General features: G+C 30.2%; 2 protein-coding genes across 4 annotated transcripts; both read left to right on the forward strand.

The window, feature by feature from the left end:
• Positions 1-1,857: 1,857 nt before the first annotated feature.
• Positions 1,858-14,520, forward strand: LOC131073236 (alpha pinene synthase, chloroplastic). Of its 3 annotated transcripts, XM_059216459.1 has the most exons (12): positions 1,858-1,972; positions 2,084-2,274; positions 2,359-2,474; positions 5,940-6,130; positions 6,212-6,330; positions 6,468-6,679; positions 6,764-6,861; positions 7,035-7,124; positions 7,245-7,460; positions 7,762-7,900; positions 13,744-13,992; positions 14,118-14,520. In XM_059216459.1, exons 3-12 carry the CDS (start codon positions 2,460-2,462, stop codon positions 14,412-14,414), a joined length of 1,626 nt encoding a protein of 541 aa, XP_059072442.1. In that variant the 5' UTR covers positions 1,858-1,972; positions 2,084-2,274; positions 2,359-2,459; the 3' UTR covers positions 14,415-14,520. The 3 variants fall into 3 exon arrangements, with proteins under 3 accessions (XP_059072442.1, XP_059072440.1, XP_057865612.2); XM_059216457.1 differs by lacking the exons at positions 1,858-1,972; positions 2,084-2,274; positions 2,359-2,474 and adding an exon at positions 5,336-5,837; XM_058009629.2 differs by lacking the exons at positions 1,858-1,972; positions 2,084-2,274; positions 2,359-2,474 and adding an exon at positions 5,372-5,837 and having other exon boundaries at positions 6,215-6,330.
• Positions 14,521-14,638: 118 nt separating this feature from the next.
• On the forward strand, positions 14,639-23,263 carry LOC131073237 (alpha pinene synthase, chloroplastic-like). The gene is made up of 7 exons (XM_058009630.2): positions 14,639-16,997; positions 17,082-17,179; positions 17,351-17,440; positions 17,561-17,776; positions 18,066-18,204; positions 22,586-22,834; positions 22,960-23,263. The coding sequence occupies exons 1-7, from the start codon at positions 16,803-16,805 to the stop codon at positions 23,254-23,256; spliced, it is 1,284 nt and encodes a 427-aa protein (XP_057865613.2). The 5' UTR covers positions 14,639-16,802; the 3' UTR covers positions 23,257-23,263.
• Positions 23,264-23,641: the final 378 nt, after the last annotated feature.

Below are 23,641 nucleotides of genomic sequence, written 5' to 3' on the forward strand. Positions count from 1 at the left end.
GAATACTTGTGGGTATTCATCCCCACCGTGGTTTTTTCCATTTGGGTTTCCACGTCAAAAATCATTATGTCAAGTGGTGAATGGGTTTTTGTGGTTATGTTTTGATATGGTTAATTTGTTTAACTGGTAAAGCCACTTAGATGTGCTAAGATGACCATAAGTGATTTGAAATGTGCTATTACTATTGTTAGTAAAGTGTATTGATGTTTTGGTTAAATGGTTTCATAGTTTCAGATATGTTGCACTGTTATATTGGTATTCCAGTCAACCGACAAACATGACAATGCTATTGCAGTTTATTGTTCAGTGTTTTAACCGGTTAGTTCAGTGATTGATTTATGAGTTGGGTTTGAGTTTGATGAAAGTATAGTTTATTTTCTATCTATTGATTCACCCCCCCCCCTCTCTCAATACATTTTTGGTTCCTTATTGATTCATCATATCATCAAATTGGCATCAGAGCATTTCAAGTCCTCTAGTGTCTAAGCCTAACAACTTGAGGTAAAGATCTAGAACAACATGATGAAGAAATAAGGTCCAAAGTTCAATAGGGAAAATTATAAAATCTGGAGTGATAGGATGAAGATCTATATCAAAAGCTTAGGAAATCAATATTGGGAATATGTTGTTATTAAATATAGCTTGCCTAGTGGGATTCTGTCTGATGATCAAAAGAAGGAGCAACAGGAGAATAATCAAGCTTTGGAAGTCATTATCAGTTCCTTGTCCGATTTAGAGTATGTTGATGTCCATGGTTTGGAGATTGCTTATGAAGTATGGAAGGAAATTGAGGATAACTATAGCGGTGATGAGCATGTGAAGATTGCCAAAGAGGAGAGTCTGAGAGGTAAATTTGATGACATGCAGATGGCTGAAGGTGAGAATATTCAATAGTATGGTCAAAGGATCAAGCGGATAGTCGGTGAGATCAAAAGTGCTAGTGGTAAAGTGGAGGATGCCACAGTGGTTAGCAAGGTGTTGAGAACCCTTTTACCGGTCTACAGTATCCAAGTTGCAGACATTCAGGAACTCAAGTCTATTGATAAAACAAAGGTAACTCTTGACTTCATCATTGGTAAACTAACTGCATTTGTATTAAATTGTTATGATGGAAGTGCTTAGAAATCAGAATCTACATTTAGAGCTTCAGTTTCTAATGCACCGGTAAGGAAAAGAAGATAAGCTAGTCACAATCACGAGTTGATCCAACAAAGAAGTTGATGATGACAACAGTCTGATTGAGCTTGAAGCATTGTTGGCCAAGCGGTTACCTAGAGGTATCGGTAAGTACAAAGGTAAATTACCTTTGAGGTAAATTAATTATAGACAAAATAATAGTGATAATAATAATGGGACCACCTGTCCATCATGAATCTAATCATTTAAAACTCAAAAAGCATTTTCATATAGATATATGTAAATATACATGGATCTTCAAACAAATAGATATAGCAAAGATTTTGCAATTATTTTGTTGAACTGTTCTTGATTGAAAGTTGTGAAAGGTGACAAAAGGCTACTAGATGGGTTGTCTTGCTTTTTCAAGACATGTCAAATTAAAGTTTGCTAGAACTTTATTATAGACAAGAAAATAATAATGGGACCACCCGTCCATCATGAATCTAAGATTTTATATGGACTCATAAAGCATTTTCGTACACATATGTGTCAAACAAATATATATAACAAAGATTCTACAATTATTTTTGTATAGATATATGTGTCCAACAAATTAGAGTTTGCTAGAATTTTATTATAGACTAATAATAATAATAATAATAATACCACCTGTCCATCATGACTCTAATCATTTATAACTCAAAAAGCATTTTAGTACATATTCACGGATCTTCAAACAAATAGATATAGCAAAGATTCTGCAATTTTGTTGAACTGCAATTATTTTGTTGGAAATCATCACCCCAACTTGTGGGACGATGATTTCTTACAATCTCTTCCTAGATCTTATGACGTAAATTACTTTCTTCTGCTCAAGTTTCTTAAGAATTATTGGCCTCATCTGTTTGGTTTTGTAAGTCTTGATATGGTTTTATCTTACTGTTTTTATGATGATCTGGTGCAGGCTCCCTGTTATGGTGAACGTGCTGAGAAGGTGATTAAGGAGATCAAGGGCATGTTCAATGCCCTTCATCTAAACTCTTCATCTGCAGATGATCTTTATAAACGTCTTTCAATGGTGGATGATGTAGAGCGTCTTGGAATTGACCGCCATTTCCAAACTGAAATAAAAGCAGCTCTCGACTATGTTTACAGGTTCGCTTGTTTCTTCAAGTTGATAGTTACAACTGCATTGTAGAGTATATTTGTAATGATATGGAAGAATTGTTTGAATAGCAGGTATTGGGATGATATGAATGGCATTGGGTGTGGTAGAGAGAGTCCTTGCGCAGATCTGAACACCACAGCCTTGAGCTTTCGAATTCTTCGCCTGCACAGATATGGCGTCTCTTCAGGTGATTTCTGCAATCATTGAATCAGAAAACATTTATTTATTTATAACTATATAAATAATATATACATTTTGTTCTAGATAATAAGTGATTTGGATATTGATGAAGGTTGGGATATTTTTGTCATTATTCTTGATCTCAATGATGTATGAGGGAAATATAAGATTCTCATCAATGTGTGGTCATGGTGGTCGGTCTTAAATTACACACACATTAAACAACACATTAAGCTTAGAGAATGTTAGTCGATTTTAAGTGTTTAACACTTTTAAGTCTAGAAATCAAAGATCAATATGTGTGATTTGAGCCGTGATTTCATGTATTCTTCAAACTTTTTGTGAATAGTGTAGTTATATTTTTTAAGTAATAGAAAATTATCATACAAATAAAGTAAATAAATTAAATAAAAATCTAAGGGAGGGATAGAAGATATTTATTTTGAAATTAAATTAAGCGATTGTAAAGAGGGGAGAATCTGGATTGACGAAGCTTTTGATGTTGAATCCTCTCCAATCTTCTAGCTAGCCTTCTTAGAATCTTCCTTGTATCTTGGTGAGAATTCTTTAAGAACAACTTAACAATTCGACAATGGAGTAAGGCTACAAAAACCTTCTACTATTAACAAACAATTTTAAAAATTCGAGAAACTACTTTTTCACACCAAAACAAATGACCCCCTTTCTCAAAGTTTATCAAACATTATATAGAAAAGGTGCACCACTCCCACTATCTAATGAATTAAATCAAATTAGAGATTCTTTTCCCAAATTGTCCTCATGCAAAATTGATTGATGACATAGTGGAAGAGTTACATGCAAGAATATGGGATTCAAAATTACTTCTAGAAGTTTCTCATTTCCTCCTATGACATGTGCTCAATTGGAATTTTGAATAAATATTTAATTTGCCAATCGAATTTATGATTTTAAAGTGTGTGTGTGTCTGTCCACCATTTAATTTCTTTTATTAAAAATATAGTTTCAACCTTAATAAATAAAACACTTCTAATTAACAAAAATCACAAATTGATATGAAATATAATAATAACAATAATAGTAAAATGTTTTTATCAAGATAGAGTAAGAGGGCTATGATAGTTTTCAAATGACAAAGGACAGATGAAAAGTCAGCAAGAACATTTTGAAGAAGGGTCGAGATATAATTCATATATGTAGTGTTTAAAAACTAATTATGATGCTTTATTTAAAAATAATCTATATGCATCTTGTCCAAAAACTTATCAAATTCACTACTCAATTTCTACTAAAATGATGTATACATTTAATTTAATATTTTTTATTAATATTTGATTAAAAAATCATATTTTAAAATTTTAAAATATTGTTTCTCCTAAATCCATATGAAAATATGAAAACTGACATGCAAGGAGGAACAATTAATCCAAAAATCCTATCTTATGATGATATGTTATCATGTTAACCAATATATTCAAAGTTAGTTTAGATATATAATCCTATCTTATTATAGCATGTTATCATGTTAATCAATATATTCAAAGTTATTGTAAATATATAATAGATATTTCAGTCTGTATAATTAGTGTAGCTTATTTTTTTAATATTAATATGTTGGTTTTCCTTAACATCATGAGGGGATTTTGAATTTTAACATTTTTTATAGTTTTATAAATATTTAATTTTAATATCATTTGGAGAGTTATTTTATATAGAACTTCTAACTAATTTATTTACTTTGAAGTGTTAATATTATTTTTTAATATTACTCACATTCATTGGGAAGTTTACATAGATTCATGCATGCAAGAAGCAAACTGGCTTGCTATGGGGTATATAGCATCTTCGGTGGAATATTTAGAGAATGAAGAAGTAAGATCTAGGTCTTGATTTGTGACCTTAAGACCTATGCTATCATTAGATGTGCCCATTTTTAATGATATTATAAAAGAAATTGACTATCCATCAAAGTTCAATGATCGTTTTTGCTTAACCTTTAGATTAAGGGGTAACACAAAGACTTTCAAGGTATGCTATAAATTTAGACAATTCAATTTTCCAATATCATGTTTTCTCATGCATATCATCATTTAATTTAGTTTCATTGTAATTAATTCAACATTTTCGAAAATTCTAATGCTATTTTAGAAGGCTGAAGTAGATCATGAAAAAGTTGAATCATGCAAAACATGTTACTTGAAATACAATACTGTATCTATAGAGGAAGATGCATTGGAGTGTATCAAATATTTCATTGATGAAAAAACCCAAAGAATTAAATTGGGAATATTTAAAACTTGATAATGTTTCAATAATTAGCAAAGAACATGCATATGCTTTATCAAAAGGTATCCAACTTCTCTACAAAGAAAGAGATGGATTTGGTGTCTCACAAAGAATCTTATCACTAAAATCATGATTGAACTAATGCCTAAAATTATAATGGGACCACTCGTCTATCATGAATCTAATCATTTATAGGGACTCAAAAAGCATTTTCCTATCATGAATCTAATCATTTATAGGGACTCAAAAAGCATTTTCCTACAGATAAGACTGAAAAAGCATTTTAGTACATATATATGTAAATATACACGGAACTTTAAACAAATAGATATAAGAAAGATTCTACAATTATTTTGTTGAACTGTTCTTGATTGAAAGTTGTGAAAGGTGGCAGCTGCTAGATGGGCCTGTGTTGCTTTTTAGAGTAAAGCATCAAATTGGAGGCAAGTAGAACTTTATTAGAGATATAAAGAAATGAGAATTTATGAGGAAAAGAGGAGTAGGTGCTATGGGACCACTAAACCCTCATAGGCCCTCAGAAAGCATTTTGAGCCGGACGAGACAGGGTCTAATTTTTGCTAGGACGGATCATTTCGTATTTTCTGTCTTCCAAGTTCGATATTTCTACGACTCATTTTCTTCCTATCCACTCTACTGAATTTTCTCTACGCTTGTCAGTCAATCAATGAGGAAACGATTGAATATACAAGAAAAGCATCTATTTGATATTCAACAAAAATATTAATAATGGTTTACTGCGATACGCAACTTCATATGAGCCGTTAAAAATTTGATGGAAGTGCTATAAATTGGAGTTTTGACGAGCTTCACCACAACACACAGAAACATCCCCCTCGCCAAAATGTCTATGCCTTGCAATACGCTACCACTTCACAAGTTTTCTTCCATTCACCATAACCCCACTCTCACCAAACTATACCCATCACGCCACAGATCACTTGCTCAACTTCCAATCAATATCAATATCAATATCAATATGGCTCTTATTACCACTGATGAACAGGGCATCACACGCCGCATTGGAAATCATCACCCCAATTTATGGGACGATGATTTCTTACAATCTCTTCCTAGATCTTATGACGTAAATTACTTTCTTCTGCTCAAGTTTCTTAAGAATTATTGGCCTCATCTGTTTGGTCTTGATATTGTTTTATCTTACTGTTTTTATGATGATCTGGTGCAGGCTCCCTGTTATGGTGAACGTGCTGAGAAGCTGATTAAGGAGATCAAGGGAATGTTCAATGCCCTTCCTCTGCACTCTTCATCTGCAGATGATCTCTATAAACGTCTTTCAATGGTGGACGATGTAGAACGTCTTGGAATTTACCGCCATTTCCAAACTGAAATAAAAGCAGCTCTTGACTATGTTTACAGGTTTGCTTGTTTCTTCAAGTTAATAGTTACAAGTACATTGTAGAGTATATTTGTAATGATCTGTAAGAATTGTTTGAATAGCAGGTATTGGGATGATATGAATGGCATTGGGTGTGGTAGAGAGAGTCCTTGCACGGATCTGAACACCACAGCCTTGGGTTTCCGAATTCTTCGCCTGCACAGATATGGCGTCTCTTCAGGTGATTTCTGTCTCAAAACCTTAATCTATAAAACATCAAATCAAGCCAATAGACAAGGGTTAAAGTGTGTATATTTATATATATGTGGGGTTATATTAACTATGTATGAACTTTCTTCTAACTTGATATTGTATCAGGTGTGTTGCAGCAGTTCAAAAGTAAAGATGGACAGTTTTTGTATTCAAATAATCAATCAAATGAAAAGGATCTAAGAAGTATTCTAAATTTTTTTCGAGCTTCACTTATTGCATTTTCTAAGGAGCAAGTTTTGGATCATGCAAAATCTTTTTCTACTACATATTTAAAACAGGCTCTACCAAATATCAATAATACTAATCTTTCAAAAGAGGTATCCATATCCATTATTAATATTTTCATATTAAGCCTATGGATCCATTTATCAAATGCGATTCTAATTTATGTGATGTATCAGATAAAATTCAATCTAGAGTATGGTTGGCACACCAATGTGCCTAGGTTGGAAGCAAGGACATATATTGACATATATGGAGATGTCAAGACTAGCAATAGGTAATTTCAACACAATTTAACATATCCATCTCCTCATGATTGTAAACATCGAAGAATTTAAAAAAAAAAAATTACATTAATCTTTTTAATTTAACATAACATGAATTTGGATGTTTTAATTTGCTCGAACATCTATAAAATATTTTGACATTGTAAGTTTGAAATTTTTGTAGTATTTTCAACTCAAAACTTTTAGAACTAGCAAAGTTGGACTTTAATATGATTCAGTCAATTCAACAACGAGAGCTTCAAATTCTCTCAAGGTAAAAACTTTTTGTAATGTAAGATATTCTCTTAGTTTGAAGCTTAAAATATTTATGGTTTAGATTTATAAAAAAATAGTCAGAGATTCATGTTGATTTAGTAATGTGTGTTCACTTTAGATGGTGGACGGAGTCTGGTCTAGGTAAACTAGAGTTCGCTCGTCATCGTCATGTGGAATTTTACTTTTGGGCAGCCGGAGGGTGTATTGAGCCGAAATATTCTACATTTAGAATTGGGTTTGCAAAGATGGCTACATTTGTCACTTGTTTGGATGATATTTATGACACTTATGGAACTCTGGATGAGCTCAAAGTCTTCACGGAAGCCATAAAGAGGTATTTGTTTATTGATATTCATAAATTGGGGTGGGATAAAGGAAGATATTAAATCATGTCCATGCTAGTTATTTATGTAGGGATCATGATGTTTATGTAAATAACTAACACATTGAAGATATTATATAATTACTTATAGTGGGTAGATATAAATAGGTTTTCTTTTCCATGATTTTTATTTATTTTACAAAACAATTTTTTCTTAATATGAATATATACTAAACATTCTAATATATTAATATATTGATAGTAGAAGACTAGATAGATTTTGTGTTAATAGATTATCTTTTGTTTTTAAAAGGTGGGATTTTGCATCCTTAGAAGGACTTCCAGAATTTATGAAATTGACATTCAAGGTGTTTGATGAGGGATTGAGGGACATGGCTCGAGAGGCTGAAAAAACTCAAGGCAGAGACACACTTGACTATGCGCATAAAGCTGTATGATTTTATTATAATTTTTAATTCTGCATACATAGTATTCTATTAGTATAGAGTGCATATATAAGCAATTGCATTCAACTAAGATCTTAATTTCACTAATTTTTGTAAGATCTTAAATGCAACTTTAGTGCTATTTAGATCTCATTTATATTTCAATAAAAAGTATAAACCATCATAAAAAAGTGAGGTAACTTAAAATATGTAATTTTTAATTTGAAAAGGAAATAAGTTACAACATAGCCTATATTTCTTATTGCAATTTCCACCTCAAAAATGCTTGAGCTTCTCTCAGATACCAAATGTTACAAAATCCTATCTTGCAACCCATGTTCCAAAATCTTAAAAAAGGTTAAGTCGGTCATTTCTTCCTCCTCTTTCAATGATGATACCAACAAGCGTCTTATGCCACCAAATAAATCACCCCCCATATTTATGGTATCCCCAAGATCCATAAAGTTAGCATTCCTCTCAGGCCCATAGTCGACACCATAGTCTCCCCAACTTATAATTTGGCCTCCTTCTTGGCCAACCTAGTTTCCCTTCTTGTGAGTTTTGATGTTTTCTCTCTCTTCACCAAGGTTCCTATTCTCGATTCTATAGAGATAGTCAAACACAAATCTAGTGAAGAAGTGTCCACCTTGGTTGATTTATGCTTAAGATCTATTTTTTTTCATTCCAAGACATCATCTATGAACAAGTTTATGGTGTAGCCATCGGCTTCCCCCTTTCTCTTATCATTACGAACTTATACATGGTGAAGTTTGAAGATAATTCCCTTCACTCTTTCCCACTCAAACCAAGGTGGTGGAAGTGATATGTGGATGATACCAACATTTGTTGGCCCCATGGTCTAAATAAATTACAAGAATTCCATACCCACCTCAATAACATAGCTCGTTGTATATCCTTCACTAAGGATCTTGAATCGGATAACCAAATTCATTTTTTGAACATCTTGCTCAAAAAATATGATGGCTCCCTTGGGCATTGGATGTTTTAAAAGTCTACACATATAGACCTTTACCTCCATTCCACTTCCCACCACCACCTGAATCAAAAAATTGGGATTCTTAAAACTCTATCCATGAGAGCCTATTGGGTTTGCAATGAAGAAAACTTAGACCATGAGCTTGACCACCTTCACAAAGTCTTTAGAATGAAAGGATACTCTAGCAAACAAATCTTGAGGGCCCTCAACCAAACCAAATGCCATTTGTATTTTAAATCCAAACCCACCCAGTATCTGAACCCTCCCATTGCCACCTTACCCAATATTGATGCATCTCCTAAACAATCTCTAAGATCCTTCTCAAAAAGGGCATTCGATGTGCCATCAAACCCTGTCCCTTAAAGACTCAAGAGGCATCCTCTTGCCTCTGGTGTTTATAAGGTTGTTTTCTCTTGTGGTGTGCCTTATATAGGTGAAATGGGTTAGACTTTCTCCACAAGAATTAAAGAGAATAGTGCTAACATCAAGCACATTTGTATCCTTAAATCTGTCTTTGCTAACCACTCCTTCTGTACCAAGCACCACATTTGTTTAGAAAACTATCAAGTTTTGTTCAAAGAGGATAACTCCTTTAAATTCAAACTCAAGGAAGCCATTGAAATTAGCAACCACTCTTGTAAAATTAATCATGATGAAGGGTGGAGTTTGAGTCATTCTTGGCAACCCTTGTCATCCTTCCTTATAAATCAACCTCTTTGTTCTTGACCTGTCTTTGTCAATTTTGATCCTTTCCCCTTTCTTTGTCATTCTTGGTTACCTCTCCCACCCTCATTTTCCTTACTCTCGAGTTGATAATATCCTTGTCCCTTGTCTCTTCCTCTTCCTCTTACCCTTTCCTTTTCCTTAACATTCCTATTCCACAAGCCTTAGTTAGCTCTCTCTCTCCCCTGGTGTCCCCTTGGGTCTCTCTTCCTTTTCCTTCCTAGCTTTTATTTCAATCAATTGTTGTTTTCTTTTTCTTTTAGTGCCTTTTTTTGCTTGTACACACACATAGTATTGGCCTCAATATTTTTTGGGTCTCTTTCCCTTAAATTCTAATATTTATTTTTTGTATTTTGTCATCCTTTCTCTTTATCGTTTTTCTTGTTTATAGTATTCATATAAATTCTAACCAAGTTACTATTGTATTAATTAAATATCATATCAATAATTTGTATTATTTATTTATTCATTTTCTTTTAGTTTTTTCTCTAGTTTTTATTAATTTGTCCTTCACTCGATCTTTGTCTTATACTAAAAAAATTTATTCTATTTTTATCTTATTTAATAAATGATCATTTATTAACAAATTTGTATATTACAACCATTATTATATGAATCCATTGTACTTTATAATCGTTTATGTATAAGTTTAGTTTAATATATTCTTTTATATTGTTATGGTTTGATATTATTTATACATATTCATTTGCTTATAGTTTTACTTTGTTCTCATTAATTTATTGCATTTTCTCTTAGACTGATTTGTTAAACATTATCATCTTGTCATGTTTGATATCACATTTTTAATTTATAAACTTTCTTCCATATACTACTTTCAGTACTTTTAGCATGTCTCTTGCTTCATTTTTTTATCTTTTTAATAGATTAGATTTTCTATCTAATTAACTATTTTCTAGTTGGTAAATTGTAATAATTAGTGGTTTTCTTTATTTTCCTCTTTTTTATCCCTTTTCATTTTATTTTTACTCCATTAGGCCTGGGATAATTTATTATTATTAAGTTCTTGGTTATTTGTTTAATTTATCTTTTAGTCTCTTTCTTGTGCCTCTCTTTCCTTTTCTCTTGGTCTATGCCTTTTAATATTTGTTTCTTGTTATTATTTTAGTATTTTGATGTACCAACTTATTTTTTCTTCCAATCACTTCTTTCCATGTGTAACCTTTCTCCTTCCCTCTCCCTATTCCACATCTTTTTAGTCACCCTTAGTCTACAACAATCCATATTTCTACTCCTTGAGATCTCTATCACCCCAATGATGAATCAGAGAGTGTGATTCAAAATGTTGATGCAAAAATTAGAAACACATTCAAATCCAAAAATTGCAACAAGAAACATAATGAATTATGGAAAACTGATATCTTCAATAGCCTATTTATTAAAAACATACTTTTCTCAGTTCCATTTATCTATTGACCTATGTAGACACCTAGAATATCCTAGCCTAATTAAATAAATATTTTATTTCTCTTATTTATTTTATCCTAAGCCTTCTATTGATGAAATAGATTTTTATTTATTTAATTAATTCACTGTCCTTTTCTAGCATTTCCTTATTTAAATAAATGTTTTTATTTATTCAAATAATCCTTTCCCTAAATTAAATAAATATTTTATTTATTTAATTGGTCCCACTTCTTCTATTAATTAAATAGATCTTCATTTATTTAATTAATTAATTAGCTTTTTTCCCTCTATGACACTTGTCATTTATCTCTTGATTTTTTGTAACTACCACTTCATATTTTTTTATTTCCCCTACCTACCCTTTAATCCTAACCTACCATTTATCCCTTCACCTCTTAATCCTATCCCTCCATTTCAATGTGTTCTCTATATAAGAGGATCCTTTCGGCCTTGTTTAATCTAAACACACATGCAATCAATCTTCAAGCGATCAAGTATCTACACAACAACATTTTGTTCTTTGTTGAGCTCTTGTGCACAATACAAAATCTGAGAGCAATCATATAAGAAAAGATCAATGGATATAGGAAACAATGGAGATCAGACCCTATGAAGAATGTGAATGGTATAATCTTCCTATTTTGTTGTGATTTGCATGTTTTAGGTTCTTCATTGGTGCATGGTGGATTCTAAATTGTAGAACTAGGGTTTTATGTGGTTGGATCTTTGTTGGTTTTACAATAGTTAATCACTCCATTTTTACTGTATACAACCTATATCTTCTTTGTATGAAAATAGCATAATTTTATTATCCTTTCTCTACTTGTTAATCATTATTGATAATAAAAATGTATAATAACGGAGAAATTTCTTATTTGTTTATTTATGTTAGATTGGTAATACTTTATTGTAAATGATGTCATATATTGAGTAGGAGGGGATTTTTCCTATTATCATTATTTACCTATAACTTTTATTATATTATACTCTAATTTTATTTTGTAAACTCTCAACCTTGTATTTTTATGTAGAAAACTAGTGGTCTTCTTTTTGTATTACATATTAATCACAGTAATGTAGTTGTATACCATAGATGGCTTACAATGAAATAAAATTAGTAGGTATGCATGGCCTATCAAAATATAGTTGATTAAAAAATAGAACTAAAGGAAACTAGACAAAGTAAGGAATACACCATCTATTTTATCACTAAGCACATGTTGATGCACTAGGACTATGGACTAGTGAAGAATCCAATGTGATGATACTTTGAAATGAATATTAGAGAACTCCAATCCATCACGAGGGTCTTGAACTACAAGCGACAACAATATTTCCCAGGTACGTGAATTAAGCACAAATACTCCTTGACATTACTTAACATATTATTAGAATAATTTCTCAAGAGGAAGTAATCTATCCTATCAACTTAAAAGGAGGTGATGAGAATTAACTTCAGTTGTGTGAGTGGTTCCATTAGTCATAACATGATGGTAGAATTCAAAGAATGATCCTTATTAACAACATCTTTTAAGCACATAAGAATCCTACTTCCATTTTCTTCATTTGAGACTATGTATAAAAATACAAAATAATTATGCAAAAAAAATAAAAAATCAATATAGAGCATTTCATTAATAAAGGTGAAATTTCTAGCTTTCTGAAGTTTAAAAAAAAATAGAAAATGTGTTTCTAAATTAAAAATTGTAACAATCTTACTTGTCCATGGTGTTGTATCTTCAAATAGAACAAACCTCTATGAAAATACTCCTAGATTAAATGAAGAAAATAGATAGTGAAGCCACTTCCAAGCGCTCTTGACAAATGTAGGAAAATCCAAAGGAGGTGTTTGAATTACTCCATTATTTGAGAAGCTACGCAACTATGATGACCCAAATGAATGTCTATAGTTTTTTCATAAAAAAAGTTATGTTGATAGAATACAAACCAAATAATATGAGAAATATTAGGATAACAATCATTAACAAACTCCTTATTCTACAAACTCAAGTGAACAAGAGATATTTATTTTGCATCACTTGTCAAACTACAAACAATGGAGGAAAAAGGATTAAGAGCTTTCTAAATAAAATTTAAGATCTAATTCCTTGACAGAGTTCTAAAATTCCACTGATAATAAAACTACCACATATTAAATTAATTTTTTTTTTTTTTTAAAAAAATAATTGCTATTGATAGTTTAGTCCAAAAGATAACAAAATTTACTATTTAATTTTTTACTAAATAGATGTGCACATGTATTTTAAGCGTTTTAATTAGTATTTGATTCAAAAATATGTTTATAAATTTTAAGTTATTGTTTCTCGTACATCAATAGGCAAGGTGGAATAACTAAACCACATATTCTATCTTGTTATGGTCTATAAGATATACTTAATATAATGTGGCAATAAAAATGAAATGTTGACATATTACTTGGCATATTCAAAGTTCTTTTTACTCTATATATTATAATTTTTAGTTTTTGTATTGTACTAAATGTAGCTAATATCATTATCCTCATTGATATTAATATGTTGGTTTTTCTTAACATCAAGAAAGGATTTAAAGTTTAATTTTTTCAAAAAAATTATGAACATTTGATTTAATATTCATTTTGAGTCTTATTTTATATTGGTTTTTCAATTACTAGTTTAATTACTTCAAATTATTAATATTAACTTTGAATGTTGCTTAAATATAGTGGGAAGTTTACATAGATGCTTACTTTCAAGAAGCAAAGTGGCTTGCTATGGGCTATATGCCATCTTTGAAGGAATATTTAGAGAATGGAAAAGTAAGCTCTGGGGCTCGTGTTGTAACCTTACAACCTATACTCTCATTAGATGTGCCCCTTTCTAGTGATGTTATTAAAGAAATTGATTATCCATCAAGGTTTGATGAGCTTTTATGCTTAACCCTTAGATTAAGAGGTGACACGAAGACGTTCAAGGTATGTTATAAAATTAGACAATCTAACTTTCCAAATATCATGTTTGTTCATTTGTATGATCAATTGATTAGAGTTAAAGGTAATTATATATGAAATTTTACAAAAGTATAATGTTATTTTTGAAGGCTGAAGCAGATCGTGGAGAAGTAGTATCATGCATAACATGTTATATGAAAGATCATCCTGGATCTATTGAAGAAGATGCATTGGAGTATCTCAATTCTTTAATTGATGAAAATCTCAAAGAATTAAATTGGGAATATTTAAAACCTGATAGTGTTCCCATAATCAGCAAAGATCATGCATATGTTTTATCAAAAGGTCTACAACTTCTCTACAAAGAAAGAGATGGATTTAGTGACTCGGGCATTGATACAAAGAATCTTATCACCAAAACTATGATTGAACCAGTGCCTATGTGACTTCTTAATTAGGTTATATATGTTATCAAGATTAGTGTCCTTCTATATATTCAATCTATTGTAACGAATATGGTTATTAATTATCTGTGTACACAATGGTTACATACTTGAGTGTGTTACTAAAATAATAGTTTTCTTTCAAAGCATATATAGCTAGATATGATTTTCATGGGCATTTTTCCCATGCTAGTATTATACCATGCCTAGTTTTATTTTAATATATATTCCTTCATATAATCAAAATTAATTTCATTTATTGTGTATCTTCTTAATATATTTTAAATCTATTATCCTTGATTTTATCATTAAGCAAAATCGAGGGTACCCTACAAATTTTTGCTCATTTATGGTTAAATTTCTTTATGCACACTTTACGAGACATCATCATCATAGTAAAATGGGGTTTTCCCTTATTTTTTTCCGTTTACACTAAGGAGTGTAATCTAGGTGTAAATCAGGTTCATAAGTCTGATTTACACTAAGTATACCATTTTGGTGTAAATCAGGTTTATAAACCCGATTTACACCTCTTCATTCACTTGTTTTTCTCCCAAGGTGCAAATCGGGTTTATAAACCCGATTTGCACCTATTTATGTCACTCAAAGACATAATTACTCAATTGATTAATTTGTTTAGGAGTCTCCCTCCTTTATTTTTAAGTCATTAAAACTCTTTTTAATCTTCATTTTACTTGATTAAGTTATCTTGGAGATAAAGAGATATTTTTCCACAATTTTCAAACTCTCATATGTATTATTTCTTCCTTTTTTTAGGGTTTTGAAAACCCTTTTTGTTTTTTCCATGAATCGTGTTGGTTTTCCCTTTGCAAAATTCTGTGAATGAATGATGACATTCAATTTTTCAATCCACACTCTTTTGTAAATGAATTTTTCAAGTTTATGGATTTGAAATTCATTTATCACACACACATAATGGTGATTTTTCATCCAATTGATCATGGAGATATCAGTTTGCCAAAGAGGGTTTTGGAAACCCTAATTGTTTCAAATGCACTATTTTCTAAAGATTGTTCAAAATAGATGAGAAAAATGATTGATCAAATGTCTCATTGTAATACTGATGAATGTATTTTCCTTAGTGTGATTATTATATCAATGAAAAAATCTTCTCCAAACAAGAGAGGGATGAAATTCAAGAAACAAGACCCTCATATAGTCTTTCCTTCCTCTTCAATCAGTTCAAATGTGAATCACATAAGAGATACAGAGATAGGTCATGTTGACCTAGCCGAGTTTCTTAAGAGGATTGGGAAACTACCTTCATATTGTAACATGGAAGCTATTATCAACTGTGGAATTCATCTAGTGGCTTCTTTTCCAATGTTAGCTCAAGACCCTAAATTTGTAATAGAAGTTGAAAAGCATTTTCATCCAGTCAATAGAAGTGTAAAGGATGAAACCGGGAAGATATTGATCAGACTTGATGATGAATTATTTGATTCATTCTTTAAGTGTCCCAGTATTCAAGAATATTCTGACATTTCAATACAATCATCCATAGCTTATTTCGATAAGAATTCTGACAAATGCAGAAAGCACATGAATGATAATTGGTTCAAGACCTCAAGACCTACCATTACAAGATGGTCGAAAAAACTTCCCAGATGTGTTCATCAAAGAGTGCAATGATTTAATAAATCTTTTAAGTAGAGTTAAAGGACTTCCCACCTCCAACACTTTCTATAAATGGATGTATCATTACATTCATGTGCTCAGGAAAAACAAAGAGAAGATATTTTGGGAAAAATAGATCAGTAATGCTATCTATGAATAGCTCACTAAGGTACCTACCACACTCAATTTTTGCATGACTTCATACTTGGTGTATGTTTCAGCTTCAATGAGACATTTTTCTGGATCATCTACAACTAGTGATAGGAGACAATTTGAGGTACATAAATACTATTCCCAATTGGTTCTTTAGAATAGTCATAGTTATTTATGGAGGGTAAATGATGCTTTCCTTGGTTTTTATATGGAAATGTTGAACAAGAATTTATATAATACAAGGGTGTGATCATGCCTAGGAAGTGGTTAATCAATATGGATGCATGTTTCTCCAATTCCCAACCTTCACATACCTCGAGGTTGGTTTCTTCATTGGTTAGCCTTTCAAGCTTCCTAGGTATCCCTCCAATAAGATTGTGTTGATGGAGTTAGCTCATCAGATGAATGTAGTACATGAGGCCCAATCAGGTTCTCATTAGACAGGTTTGAATTTTTCTCTTTCCATTGGTACATATTCCATCAATTTTATCTATAAAGCCAGAGCAATGGAAGAGGAGATGAGGAGAGTTATTATGAGGTTCTTCAAAGCCAAGAAGGACTTTGACTATAGAGGAATGAGAAATAAGTTAAAGAAGGCATATGTTCATGTGCATTGAATTTTTGTATTCAAATAATAAATCAAATGAAAAGGATCTAAGAAGTATTCTAACTTTATTTCGAGCTTCACTTATTGCATTTTCTAAGGAGCAAGTTTTGGATGATGCAAAATCCTTTTCTACTGCATATTTAAAACAGGCTCTACCAAATATCAATAATACTAATCTTTCAAAAGAGGTATCCATATCTATTATTAATATTTTCATATTAAGCCTATGAATCCATTTATCAAATGCGATTCTAATTTATGTGATGTATCAGATAAAATTCAATCTAGAGTATGGTTGGCACACCAATGTGCCTAGGTTGGAAGCAAGGATATATATTGACATATATGGAGATGTCAAGACTAGCAACAGGTAATTTCAACACCATTCAACATATCCATCTCCCCATGATTGGAAACATCAAAGAATTTTTTTTAAAAATTACATTAATCTTTTTAATTTAATATAACATGAATTTGGATGTTTTAATTTGCTTGAACATCTATAAAATATTTTGACATTGTAAGTCTGGAATTTTTGTAGTATTTTCAACTCAAAACTTTTAGAACTAGCAAAGTTGGACTTTAATATGATCCAATCAATTCAACAACGAGAGCTTCAAATTCTCTCAAGGTAAAAACTTTGTGTAATGTAAGATATTCTCTTAGTTTGAAGCTTAAAATATTTATGGTTTAGATTTATAAAAAAATAGTTAGAGATTCATGTTGATTTAGTAATGTGTGTTCACTTTAGATGGTGGACGGAGTCTGGTCTAGGTAAACTAGAGTTCGCTCGCCATCGTCATGTGGAATTTTACTTTTGGGCAGCCGGAGGGTGTATTGAGCTAAAATATTCTACATTTAGAATTGGGTTTGCAAAGATGGCTACATTTGTCACTTGTTTGGATGATATTTATGACACTTATGGAACTCTGGATGAGCTTAAAGTCTTCACAGAAGTCATAAAGAGGTATTTTTTAACTGATATTCATAAATTGGGGTGGGATAAAGGAAGATATTAAATCATGTCCATGCTAAAAATCTAGTTATTTATGTAAATAACTAACACATTGAAGATAAAATATAATTACTTATAGTGGGTAGATATAAATAGGTTTTCTTTTCCATGATTTTTATTTATTTTATAAAACAAAATTTTCTTAATATGAATATATATTAAACATTCTCATATATTAGTATATTGATAGTAGAAGACTAGATAGATTTTGTGTTAATAGATTATCTTTTGTGTTTAAAAGGTGGGATTTTGCATCCTTAGAAGGACTTCCAGAATTTATGAAATTGACATTCAAGGTGTTTGATGAGGGATTGAGGGACATGGCTCGAGAGGCTGAAAAAACTCAAGGCAGAGACACACTTGACTATGCACACAAAGTTGTATGATTTTATTATTATTATTAATATGTATACATAGCATTCTATTAGTATAGAGTACATATATAAGCAATTCCATTCAACTAAGATCTTAATTTCACTAATTTTTGTAAGATCTTAAATGCAACTTTAGTGCTATTTAGATCTCATTTATATTACAATAAAAAGTATAAACCATCATAAAAAAGTGAGGTAACTTAAAATATGCAATTTTTAATTTGAAAAGGAAATAAGTTACAACATAGCCTATATTTCTTGTTGCAATTTCCACCTTAAAAATGCTTGAACTTCTCTCAGATACCAAGAGTTACCTCTCCCACCCTCATTTTCCTTCCTTAAAAATCAACCTCCTTGTTCCTGACATGTCTTTGTCAATTTTGATCCTTTCCCCTTTCTTTGTCATTCTTGGCTACCTCTCCCACCCTCATTTTCCTTACTCTCAAGTTGCTAATCTCCTTGTCCCTTGTCTCTTCCTCTTCATCTTGCCATTTATTTTTCCTTAATGTTCCTATTCCACAAGCCTTAGTTAGCTCTCTCTCCCTTGGTGTCCCCTTAGGTCGCTCTTCCTTTTCCTTCCTAGCTTTTATTTCTATTGATTGTTGTTTTCTTTTTCTTTTAGTGCCTACTTTTGCTTGTACACACACACATAATATTGGCCTCAATATTTTTTGGGTCTCTTTCCCTTAAATTCTTATATTTTATTTTTATTTTTTTTGTCATCTTTTCTCTTTATCTTTTTTCTTGTTTATAGTATTTATATAAATTCTAACCAAGTTACTATTGGATTAATTAAATATCATATCAATAATTTGCATTATTTATTTATTCATTTTCTTTTATTTTTTTCTTTGGTTTTTATTAATGTGTCCTTTACTCACTCTTTGTCTTATATTAAAAAAAATTATCTTGTTTTTATCTTATATAATAAATGATCATTTATTAACAAATTTGTATATTATAACCATAATTATATGAATCCATTGTACTTTATAATCATTTATCTATAAATTTAGTTTATTATATTCTTTTATATTGTTATGGTTTGATATTATTTATACATATTCATTTGCTTATAGTTTTACTTTGTTCTCATTAATTTATTACATTTTTTCTTAGATTGATTTGTTAAACATTATCATCTTGTTGTGTTTGATATCACATTTTCAATTTATAAACTTTCTTCCATTTTTTCTCACTTATTTGGTAATATTTTTCATTCTTTCTAATAATTTATTCATTAATATATTTAATATACTACTTTCATAGAGTACTTTTAGCATGTCTCTTGCTTCCTTTTTTTTTTATCTTTTTAATAGATTAGATATTCTATCTAATTAACTATTTTCTAGTTGGTAAATTGTAATTATTAGTGGTTTGCTTTATTTTCCTCTTTTTTATCCCTTTTCATTTTATTTTTACTTCATTACGTCTGGGATAATTTATTATTATTAAGCTCTTGGTTATTTATTCAATTTATCTTTTAGTCTCTTTCTTGTGCCTCTCTTTCCTTTTCTTTTGGTCTATGTCTTTTATTATTTTGATGTACCAACTTATTTTTTCTTCCAAACACTTCTTATCATGTGTGACCTTTCTCCTTCCCTCTCCCTACTCCACAGTCCATCTCTTCAAAATGTTGATGCAAAAATTAGAAACATAATGAATTATGTAAAACTGATATCTTCAATAGTTTATATATTAAAAAAAATACTTTTCTTAATTCCATTTATCTATTGACCTATGTAGACACCTAAAAATATCCTAGCTTAATTAAATAAATATTTTATTTATTTAATTATTTTAGCCTAAGCCTTCTATTAATTAAATAGATTAATTCACTATCCTTTTCTAGCCTTTCTCTATTTAAATAAATATTTTTTATGTATTTAAATTATCCTTTCCCCAAATTAAATTAATATTTTATTTATTTAATTGGTCCCACTTCTTCTATTAATTGAATAGATCTTCATTTATTTAATTAATTCATTAGCTTTTTTCCCTCTATGACACTTGTCATTTAGCTCTTGATTTTATCTTAACTACCCCTTCATATTTTATTATTTCCTCTACCTACCCTTTAATCCTAACATACCATTTATCCTTTCACCTCTTAATCATATCCCTCCATTTCTAAGGTATTCTCTATATAAGAGGATCCTTTCAGCCTTGTTTAATCTAAATACATATGCAATCAATCTTCAAGCTCAATGGAGATCAAACCCTACTAAGCTTGTGAATGATATAATCTTCCTATTTTGTTGTGATTTGCATGTTTTAGGTTCTTCATTGGTGTATGGTGGATTCTTAATTGTAGAAATAGGGATTTATGTGGTTGGATTTTTTTTATTTTACAATAGTTAATCACTCCATTTTGACCATATACAACCTATATTTTCTTTGTATGAAAATAACATAATTTTATTATCCTTTCTCTACTTGTTAATCATTATTGATAATAAAAATGTATAATAATGGAGAAATTTCTTCTTTGTTTATTTATGTTAGATTGGTAACACTTTATTGTAAATGATGGCATATATTGAGTAGGAGGGGATTTTTCCTATTATCATTGTTTACCTATAATTTTTATTATATTATACTCTAATTTTATTTTGTAAAGTATAAACCTTATATTTTTATGTAGAAAACTAGTGGTCTTCTTTTTGAATTACATATTAATCACAATAATGTAGTTGTATACCATAGTTGGTTTACAATGAAATAAAATTAGTAGGTATGCATGGCTTGTCAAAATATAGTTGATTAAAAAATAGAACTAAAGGAAACTAAACAAAGTAAGGAATACACAATCTATTCTATCGCTAAGCACATGTTGATACACTAGGAGTATGGAATGGAGGAACCTACTACTAGTGGAGAATCCAGTGTGATGATACTTTGAAATGAATATTAGAGAACTCCAATCCATCAGGAGGGTCTTGAACTACAAGCAACAACAATATTTCCTAGGTAGGTGAATTAAACACAAATACTCCTTAACATTTCTTAACATATTATTTGAATAATTTCTCAAGAGGAAGTAATCTATCCTATCAACTTAGAATGAGGTGATGAGAATTAACTTCAACTATGTGAGTGGTTCCATTAGTCATAACAAGATGGTAGAATTCAAAGAATGGTCCTTATTAACAAGGTCTTTTAAGCACATAAAAATCCTACTTCCATTTTCTTCATTTGAGGCTATGTATAAAAATAAAAAATAACTATGCAACAACAACAACAAAAATAAATTAAAAAAATCAATATAGAGCATTTCATTAAAAAACGTGAAATTTCTAGCTTTCTAGAGTTTAAAAAAAATAGAAAATGTGTTTAAAAATTAAAAATTATAACAATATAACTAGTCCATGGTGTTGTATCTTCAAATAGAACAAACCTCTATGAAAATACTCCTAGATTAAATGAAGAAAATAGATAGTGAAGCCACTTCCAAGCACTCTTGATAAATATAGGAAACTCCAAAGGAGGTGTTTGAATTACTCCAATTTATGACAAGCTAGGCAACTATGATGACCCAAATGAATGTCTATAGTTTTTTCATAAAGAAAATTATGTTGATGGAATACAAACCAAATAATATGAGAAATATTAGGATAACAATCATTAACAAACTCTATATTCTACAAACTCAAGTGAATAAGAGATATTTATTTCACATCACTTGTCAAATTACAAATGATGGAGGAAAAAGGATTAAGAGCTTTCTAAATAAGGTTTAAGATATAATTCCTTGACACAGTTCTAAAATTCCACTGATAATAAAAGATATAATTCCTTGACACAGTTCTAAAATTCCACTGATAATAAAACTACCACATTAAATTAGTTATTTATTTATTTATTTTTAAATAATTGCTATTGATAGATTAGTCCAAAAGGTAACAAAATTTACTATTTAATTTCTTACTAAATAGATGTGCACATTTATTTTAAGTGTTTTAATTAGTATTTGACTCAAAAATATGTTTATAATTTTAAGTTATTGTTTCTCTTACATCGATAGGAAAGGTGGAACAACTAATCCATATATTCTATGTTATGGTCTATAAGATATACTTAATATAATGTGGCAATAAATATGAAATGTTGACATATTAGTTGGTATATTCAAAGTTCTTTTTATTCTATATATTATAATATTTAGTTATTGTATTGTACTAAATGTAGCTAATATCATTATCCTCATTGATATTAATATGTTGGTTTTTCTTAACATCAAGAAAGGATTTAAAGTTTAACTTTTTCAAAAAAATTATGAACATTTGATTTAATATTCATTTTGAGTCTTATTTTATATTGGTTTTTCAATTACTAGTTTAATTACTTCAAATTATTAATATTAACTTTGAATGTTGCTTAAATATAGTGGGAAGTTTACATAGATGCTTACTTTCAAGAAGCAAAGTGGCTTGCTATGGGCTATATGCCATCTTTGGAGGAATATTTAGAGAATGGAAAAGTAAGCTCCGGGGCTCGTGTTGTAACCTTACAACCTATACTCTCATTAGACGTGCCCCTTTCTAGTGATGTTATTAAAGAAATTGATTATCCATCAAGTTTTGATGAGCTTTTATGCTTAACCCTTAGATTAAGAGGTGACACGAAGACATTCAAGGTATGTTATAAAATTAGACAATATAACTTTCCAAATATCATGTTTGTTCATTTGTATGATCAATTGATTAGAGTTAAAGGTAATTATATATGAAATTTTACAAAAGTCTAATGTTATTTTTGAAGGCTGAAGCAGATCGTGGAGAAGTAGTATCATGCATAACATGTTATATGAAAGATCATCCTGGATCTATTGAAGAAGATGCATTGGAGTATCTCAATTCTTTAATTGATGAAAATCTCAAAGAATTAAATTGGGAATATTTAAAACCTAATAGTGTTCCCATAATCAGCAAAGATCATGCATATGTTTTATCAAAAGGTCTACAACTTCTCTACAAAGAAAGAGATGGATTTAGTGTCTTGGGCACTGATACAAAGAATCTTATCACCAAAACTATGATTGAACCAGTGCCTATGTGACTTTTTAATTAGGTTATATATATTCAATCTATTGTAACGAATATGGTTATTAATTATCTGTGTACGCAATGTTTACACACTTGAGTGTGTTACTAAAATAATAGTTTTCTTTCAAAGCGTATATAGCTAGATGTGATTTTCATGGGCATTTTTCCCATGCTAGTATTATACCATGCTTAGTTTCATTTTAATATATGTTCCTTCATATAATCAAAATTAATTTCATTTATTGTGTATCTTCCTAAGATATTTTAAATCTATTATCCTCAATTTTATAATTAAGCAAAATCGAGGCTACCCTACAAATTTTTCCTCATTTGTGGCTAAATTTATTTATGCACACTTTACGAGACGTCATCGTCATCGTAAAATGGGGTTTTCTCTT

The sequence above is a fragment of the Cryptomeria japonica genome, chromosome 2, assembly GCF_030272615.1.
Source record: "Cryptomeria japonica chromosome 2, Sugi_1.0, whole genome shotgun sequence".
NCBI lineage: Eukaryota > Viridiplantae > Streptophyta > Pinopsida > Cupressales > Cupressaceae > Cryptomeria > Cryptomeria japonica.

Coding starts and splice junctions, on each gene's coding strand:
- LOC131073236 (XM_059216457.1), top strand. CDS start 5,595: ATGTCTATGCCTTGCAATACGCTACCACTTCACAAGTTTTCTTCCATT. Junction 6,131..6,211: donor GCTCTTGACTATGTTTACAG/GTTTGCTTGTTT, acceptor TTGTTTGAATAG/CAGGTATTGGGATGATATGA. Junction 7,125..7,244: donor GAGCTTCAAATTCTCTCAAG/GTAAAAACTTTT, acceptor TGTTCACTTTAG/ATGGTGGACGGAGTCTGGTC.
- LOC131073237 (XM_058009630.2), top strand. CDS start 16,803: ATGTTCATGTGCATTGAATTTTTGTATTCAAATAATAAATCAAATGAA. Junction 16,998..17,081: donor ATACTAATCTTTCAAAAGAG/GTATCCATATCT, acceptor GTGATGTATCAG/ATAAAATTCAATCTAGAGTA. Junction 17,180..17,350: donor GATGTCAAGACTAGCAACAG/GTAATTTCAACA, acceptor GAATTTTTGTAG/TATTTTCAACTCAAAACTTT.